The sequence below is a fragment of the Salmo trutta genome, chromosome 32, assembly GCF_901001165.1.
Source record: "Salmo trutta chromosome 32, fSalTru1.1, whole genome shotgun sequence".
Lineage (NCBI taxonomy): Eukaryota > Metazoa > Chordata > Actinopteri > Salmoniformes > Salmonidae > Salmo > Salmo trutta.
In genome coordinates this window covers 12,270,365-12,278,528 of record NC_042988.1, presented here as the reverse complement: position 1 = coordinate 12,278,528, position 8,164 = coordinate 12,270,365, and the positions used below count along the sequence as shown (strand labels likewise).

General features: G+C 44.7%; 1 protein-coding gene across 4 annotated transcripts; it reads left to right on the top strand.

The window, feature by feature from the left end:
* The first annotated feature begins 106 nt into the window (after positions 1-106).
* Positions 107-5,983, top strand: LOC115171102 (2',3'-cyclic-nucleotide 3'-phosphodiesterase). Of its 4 annotated transcripts, XM_029727609.1 has the most exons (5): positions 107-313; positions 1,746-2,506; positions 2,549-3,419; positions 3,530-3,657; positions 4,462-5,983. In XM_029727609.1, the coding sequence occupies exons 2-5, from the start codon at positions 1,766-1,768 to the stop codon at positions 4,924-4,926; spliced, it is 2,205 nt and encodes a 734-aa protein (XP_029583469.1). In that variant the 5' UTR covers positions 107-313; positions 1,746-1,765; the 3' UTR covers positions 4,927-5,983. The 4 variants fall into 4 exon arrangements, with proteins under 4 accessions (XP_029583469.1, XP_029583466.1, XP_029583467.1 ...); XM_029727606.1 differs by having other exon boundaries at positions 1,746-3,419; XM_029727607.1 differs by having other exon boundaries at positions 158-313; positions 1,733-3,419.
* Positions 5,984-8,164: the final 2,181 nt, after the last annotated feature.

Here is an 8,164-nt window from a genome sequence, read left to right as displayed (position 1 = left end):
GACTTTCTGGCATTATTGCCATGGCTTATGGAATTTCAATTCAACAAAAGTCATATTTAATTTTCTTCTCCAGGTCTACATTGTCATTGCTGGGCCGTTCGCGTTGATAAGAGCGGGGGCGCGCAAACGATAGGAAGCACCCCACCCTCAAGAGCACTAAGCCTTGCGCGTGCTCAAGAGACAGTAGTTTCCGTTTTGTTTCCTGCGTGTTGTGGGCAGATTTCTGCGCGGAGCGCCGACTGTCCACTGCTTGCCAGCTTTGAAAACGCCTAAATTGCAGAGTCAGCGGCATACTCCTGACACAACAGTCACGGTAAGAAACCTCCGTCGGTAATCTCGTCCCATTCATAGCAATATGGTAGTTAGCCTAAATCGCCCGATTAAAAGCTGCTGTCATATAGTACGATTTTATAACTTGACTGAAGTGATCAGAATTTTCAGACATACTCGCATTTCAGACAAGTCTATTTCAAAGCTAAAGAAAGGGTATCGTTATTGTTCAAACGTGGCATCTAAATCTGGACATGACATTGCCACGCTGATTTTTGTTGTATCTGTAGCGTGGTGATTGCATTGCAGCCACTCCCCGTTTCACCATTTCATTGTTACATGGCAGTAGCCGCGTTTACACTGTCGCACTTAAAACATTATTCTCATCTGACCGCCTTTTCCTGAATATTCACTTCCTAGAAATATTGGCCTTTGCGCTGTTTCGAATGTCGTTTGTTTCTTGGGCAACTTTTCTAGCCTGTAACGGGATGACCATGATTTTTTTTTGTCATCTAATTTCACGACTCAATAGGCCATTGTGCTGCTGACCCTCTGCTACTCAAAAATTATAATTTCTACGTACTTTTCTTGGTGTTACTTGCGATTTTTATTCAAGTGCGTTTTAAAGAGGATATACGAGCCCTTGTCCACACAAAAGGTTGGTATAATCAGTCGCAGGTGTTCATTTCTCACCCCGGCCTAGTCGTCGGAGGCTGAGTACGCCTCTACTTTTTATTCGGCAATTTTGCGTAGCCTATATCTGAATCTTTTCCATTAGTCGATCTAATTCAGTACCAAATTGGTTATGCCTATTTTATCGGTTTTATGGATGAATGTTCATGCATTCTAATTGACGTTTTGTTTCTTCCCAAGTTACGTTTTTCCCACCTAACGTTACACGTATAATGCCGACTGGCAGTCGTTCAAGCCGATTATGTGGATGTTTAGCAAATTGAGCCATGAAGGCATACATTACACACATCCTCGTCTCACACACCACTCCAAATATGCCATCTGTGCTTAAACCATTTAGTAATCAGGTCGATAGAGCCAAGCCAACCACCCAATGCCTTTGTCAACCCGGCAGAGGCCTTGCCCACGATGAGCTCTGGGTCCGCAGGACTCCAGAGGGGCGACAGAGAAACCGCTGCAGTACAGTAATTAAATAAGGATTCTGCTCCTCCCTATAACGCTTATTAGAAATACCACTAATATCAGTTGACTCCCTCACTCAGATAAGTGTGGTATCCCAAATATTTGCACAAAAGGGAAGAGTTGTCCAATTTTGTACCTTTTTTTTTTTTTTTTTTTACAGCTTGAAGTTTAAATGAATTCCAGCGCCATTGCATTGTTTGTATGCTGTACAGTTTTATTTTGATCAAGTTCCTGTTTTCCCTAAGTATTGAATTTGTATCATATCATTGCATGTACTTTCATGTTGAAAATCTTTTGTCTAAACCAGTGTTTATCATTAGGTCCATTAAGGAACCCAGATATGGATGCTGAGCAGAACCAGGTGTTGGACACCGTGTCAGAGACTGGAGAGCAACAGGAGACTGGATCGGGAGACTGCCCCCAGCCACAACTCGACTCTCCAATAGAGCCTGCAGAATCACCAGTGACTAGGCAAGAAATGGAGCATTTGCAAGATGTGGTAACAGAATCAGGAAGGTCAGAAGAAATGCAAGAGACGGCGCCTAAAGCAGAAAAATCACCAAAGAAATTGGTTGCATCTCCTGAGAAGGTTCCAGAGACCTCTACAGAAGTTGTGACTAAAGCAGCGACGTACCCAGAAAAACAACCAGAACTAGAGAGCTCAACAGTCTCTGAGCCAGCTACAGCAATGTACGTAGAACGTGAAAACATCCAGACCGCAGAGCCCAAAAAGCAGCCAATGCCAGAGAAAACACCAGAGCCTCTAGCAGAGAATAACATTGAAACTGCGCCAGAGAAAATGGCAGAACCCGTCCCAGAGGCTGTTAAACTGTCTGAGCAGGCAGCACCCAAGCCTGTCACACAGCCAGAATCTGAGGACGTGAAACTGCTCGAACCAGAACAGAAAGAGCCTGAGCAATCTGAGAAGCAGGCAGAATCTTGTATTGTGTTGGAGGTGGCGCCAGAGATGCCAGCGAAGCCTGAAACTGTAAAGGAAGTGGAGGCAGACAAACAGACCGAAGCTGAAATTGTACCGGAACCAGAGCCAAAGAAACCAGTAGCAGCTGAGACTGTGAAGAAAGTGGAAGCAGAGAAACCAGTAGCAGCTGAGACTGTGAAGAAAGTGGAAGCAGAGAAACCAGTAGCAGCTGAGACTGTGAAGAAAGTGGAAGCAGAGAAACCAGTAGCAGCTGAGACTGTGAAGAAAGTGGAAGCAGAGAAACCAGTAGCAGCTGAGACTGTGAAGAAAGTGGAAGCAGAGAAACCAGTAGCAGCTGAGACGGTGAAGAAAGAGAAACTGGTAGAAGCTGAAATGGTAAAAGAAGTAGAGTCAGAGAAACAGGCAGAAGGTGATGCAGTGGAGCGGCAGAAGGCAGAAGTTGATGAGCAGGTCCCTGCTCCTGGCACACTGTCTTTCGCTTTCCTGGAGCATGAGCAGACCAAAGCCACCCTTCGCACCTCTCGCACTCTAATCATCCTCAGAGGTCTTCCTGGCAGCGGCAAGAGCCTCTTGGCACGTGCCATTGCAGATAGCTACCAGGGTCTCTGCACTGTCTGCTGTGCTGATGACCATGGTGTGAAACCGGAGAGTCCAGAAGCATCGGCAGATGGGTACAAGGCTTTTGACGATGCTGTGGTAGCCTGCTGCAGTGTAGGAACATCTGCTCAAGTGATAGTGGTGGATGACACCAACCATACCCATGATCGGCTGGCCCGTCTGGGGGAGGTGGCAGAGCAGCACCGGCTCGTGGCCATGTTTCTGGAGCCCCGCACTGAGTGGAGCAGAGACTTGCCACAGTTGGCCAAGAGAACTCAGCGGGGGCTAGAGGAAGCCCAGATCCAGGCCATGAAAGTTCCACTTGAGGAGACGTCCCTGCCCCTTTTCTTTGGCTGGTTCCTTCTCCCTGGCATCCAGGACAAGGTCAGGTGCACGTCCATGGATTTCCTGAAGACATTGGACACGCTTGAGGCCTTCAAGAAGCACTTGCCTGACTGTGAGTTCAGCACAACTGTCTTGTGATAAACAGAATTATTGTTTAGATCTAAATCAGATTTTAGTCTCTTGAGCTTGACTGTGACAACTGAGCTTGCTTTGTTTTTTCAGTCACTGTTGAGGCTGAGAAAGAGGTGGACCTGGAGCAGTATTTCCAAGCCAATGGAGCTCTTCATTGCACTACCAAATTCTGTGACTATGGCAAGGCTGAGGGATCCAAGGAATATGCAGACAAATCAGTAAGTCTGAAAGAATATTGAACAAAAAATATAAACGCAACAATTTCAACGATGTTACTGAGTTACAGTTCATATAAAGAAATCACTCGATTTAAAAATATTAATTTAAGCCCTAATCTATGGATTTCACATGACTGGGCAGCGGTGGGCCACCCACTTGGGAGCCGGGCCCAGCCAATCAGAATGTTTTCCCCCATAAAAGGGTTTTGTTACAGACAAATACTAATCCGTTTCATCAGCTGTCCAGGTGGCTGGTCTCATACAATCTTGCAGGTGAAGAAGCCGGATGTGGAGGTCCTGGGCTACCCTAGTTACATGTGATCAGCGGTTGTGAGGCCAGTTGGACGTACTGCCAAATTCTCTAAAATGATGTTGGAGGCGGCTTATGCTAGAGAAATTAACATTAAATTCTCTGGCAACAGCTCTGGTGGACATTCCTGTAGTCAACATGCCAATTGCACGCTCCCTCAACTTCTGTGGCATTGTTGTGACACAACTGCAAATTAGTGGCCTTTTGTCTCCAGCACAAGGTGCACCTCTGTAATGATCATGCTGTTTAATCAGCTTCTTGATATGCCACACCTGTCAGATGGATGGATTATCTTGGCAAAGGAGACATGCTCACTAATGGGGATATAATATAAACAAATGTGTGCACAAAAATGCAAAATAAGCCTTTTGTGCGTATGGTTAATTTCTTGATCTCTTTCAACTCATCTCAATCTGATGACCAGTGCATTGTTTAAATGTATTTTCACTTTTCAGGGGACCGTTTTGAAATAACATTTTCTTTTCCCACTCTAGGCTGTTAAAGAGTTGTATGGCTCTGCGTTCGAGCTGTCTCTCAGTGCCCTCTTCGTCACACCTCGCACTGTTGGTGCCCGGGTTTCACTCTCTGAGGATCAGTTAACCCTGTGGCCTGCCGACGCTGAGAAGGAGGCAGTCCCTCTAGTCCCGGCTGCCGCCACCCTGCCCGTTGGCAGCCGTGCCCACATCACCCTGGGCTGTGCGGAGGGCGTTGAGCCACAGCAGACGGGCTTCGACCTGCTGGAGATCCTAGCGCTGCAGCAAGAGGGTCAGGAGGGAGAGCTGGTGGAGGAGATGGAGCTCGGCTCCCTGGCCTACTACGGCAAGGGGAGGTGGCTGCTCAGTCTGAGGGAGCCCGTCTCCGCCCAGGCCTGTTTCTCCAGCCTCTACGGGCCCAAGAAGGCCGACACGACCAAGAAAGACGGGGACAAGAAAAAGAAGCAAAAGTGCACCATACTGTAAAGGAGAGGGGGAAGGTGGTGGTAGTGGATGGCTCGGGATGAGTGGCGTACTAGTGTTCTGATTTGTCTGTGGGGAGGTTTGTGTGTTTGTGCTACTTTTGGGGTTTGGGAGGCGTCGTTGATATCCACCCCAAATCCACAAGCTGTGTGCCTTTCTCTATTGCTTTGCTGCACAACCCAAGAGGCCTTTAAACCACAGTTTAGGTCAAGCTTAGCATCTTGTTCAGTGTCTTGTCATGAGTTTTAGTGCCATAGTTGCAATTGGATAGATTTCTGTAGACAAGGCCTGATTTCATGGCTCAGATGTAGTACTGCTTCACCTAGTACCGCTTCTCCCCCCGTTTGTGACCACTATTTTTTTTCCCTACTCAATTAATGTCTAACACTATATACCCCTTCCACATATGTTAAACATTTAGATGTGTTTTCATGTTTGGTGTGAGTGGCTCAAGTAGTATTTTCATTGCATGCCAGATTTAGCAGATGTAGATCTAGTCATGATTAGCTTGTTTGCAAAAGAAGTTGCACATCTCTTTCAGTGATTTCTCGTGACACTGGTAATTTCCTGTGATTAGTCAGTCAGCCCTGTCATGTGTTTGTGCATTTGTGTGTTTGGTACGAAGGAAAGAGCTGGGTAATTTCATAAGTAGCTCATGGGCCAAAAAGGGTGTCTGTGTGCTTGATCTGATGAACTGTGAATGTCATTCATAGAGGCCATTCCTAATTAACTCTTTTTGCACGATGCAGCAGAAATCAAAGGGAGAGTGCTGATGAATGTGCAGTTTGTTTCATTAGCTGGCACTTACGTGGTACTTATCAAATGCTGTGAAACCAAGGCCACAATTTGCAATATTCTGTAGTATAGGAGACTGCAGCCTGGGATCATCCCTCTTTCTGTTAACCAGTTTTTGCATGTCAACTTGTATGTATCCACTGTCTGTTCATGACTGATGTGTAGGTCTCTTAAGGGCAAAGCCATGCTTGTGTAGTTCTTCCAATGAGTCACTATTTTTGCACATGTTTTGTACACTTAATAAAGGAATTTGTTTTGCGCCAAATATTGTCTAATGCAATTTGTACTGTTACACCCTGTTCAAGACTGTTTCCTTGTCTCTACACCAGTGGTGAATTAAGCATGTAAATCTTGCTGAGGCAAAAATAAGTGGGATGCCAGCAAAGCCACAACACTATACAATACATTAATTGCACTATACCACTCCTACACCTGGCTATCAGCGGAGCCTTGTCTGGCAGCGACACAGTTCATTCGGCCTCATTTACTGCCTTTAATTATTTTTTTCAACAGCTCATATGGCTGACTTGCTTAAGCAAATGTGGTTTCTACTGATAATTGAGATGTACAAACTGGCATAAGGGGACAAGCAGATTATAGGCAATCTGTAATTTCAATTAACACATAAGCAACCTAGGATGGACGTAGTCAAAATAGCTTTGTAAAGCACTTTTGAAATGTACAGTGAACATGGGTTTTTCTTACTGTGGTCTCCCTTGTACCCCAAGTCAGAACAGTAGGATAAATAAAGGTGGCATATAAGCAGACAATGAAAGCTCTTACAATATTTGATTACATTTCTCAAAAACTGGTTATGGGCTACATGTACACCAAGTCAGACACAGTAGGTGAAAATAGACCAAATTAGGGTGAGGCACACGGGCTACTAACATCTTACTACACAACATACACTTAGTATTACTTTCTTAGCTACAGTATACATATCTCCCTGGCATATTACATTTATGCAGAGGCATACAAGACATTTTTGGAATCACCTTGCACTGTGCTCACTTGAAAACGAAGGTAGCACGGCGGTCCTTCTTGGGCAAATTTTGTCATTAAAGTCTGGCATTCTCTGGATTTATGGTGCTTTCAAGCCAACTGGGAACTCCGGGGGGGGGGGGGGGGTTGTATCATGATGACGTCATAGAAAGAGGCCCGAGTTCCCAATTTACAATTCCAAGTTGGATGAAAATTTAAACCGTATTTTCCCAGTCGTAGCTCGTTTTTCCAGAGTTCCCAATATCTTGAACTCACTAAAGTCAGATTTTGCAGTTTTGAGTGCGGCACAAATCATGCTTCATTGACAGCATGGCCAATATTGAATGTTTATCATTTTAAACTGGAAAAGAGACCCATAATCTTAGACTTGGGACCACACAGCCACAGCCACTCCACTGAATAGCAGTCTAAAGATTGCTTTGCAATGCTTGCAGTTAGCCACTGATTCCTTCCAAACCACTCATTGTTGAATTTGCGATTTCCAACTTGTTGTGTAATGTTTATGTCCAATGGCCGATGAGCACCGATACGTTGTATCTATAATTTTTATTCGTTATTTCTCTTCGTATGACAAGGATTAAAAAGGATTTGCCACTAGATTGTTGACTTGATTCACGATGATGACGGCTAGCTAATATTTTGAAAGTATGATGTTGAAATTATCAGTCCAATCAAAGCTACTGTAGATATAACGTGATGTGACATAATTGTATCTGTGGCCAATGAGCTTGAGCCTTCTTGGATGGGCACTTCTAATGTAACTCTATGGCAGCACCCAAGGGGCTAGAATTTTAGAGCTCTACCATTAGACTTGGTGGTGACGTACAGTCCCCATGAGTGACAGAACACTGAGGCAATCATGGCGCAACGCTCCGTATTTTCTGCTGGCACAGAAAGCACTGAGCTAGGCTGAAACAACTGCATTTTGGAGCTGCCTTACTCAAGAAAACAAAAAAGAGACCATGTTTGTATGCAGCTTTATTAACTCAATGAGATATATATTTTTTACATTGTTTGCAAACTGATATGTGACACGTATTAATGCCTAAATAACATGCAAAACAGGCAAGCCCCCCCCCCCAAAAAAAAATCTATATATTTTGGTGCTAAAAATGTGGGGCTGCCCTGAATGACGGGTCGCCACTGCTGCGCACCCATTTGAACAGTTAGGAAGCTATTGACTCTTGACACTGTACAGTGAGACTCAGGCATTTTGTTTGTAGATGGAGAGGTTGACCAGCAGATGGCACTAAGCCTCTGGATACTATAAGTACAATGTATGAAGAGAACATAATCTAAAGTATATTTCTCATCAGGCCAGTCAATGTTTGAATCTACCAAAACTGAAGTGACATTGTTTCATCCACTTTTGAGGAAGTGTATCCTAGGCCACAGGCTCTCGAACACCCACAATCCTACCTTCGTTACATTTTATTCTGGA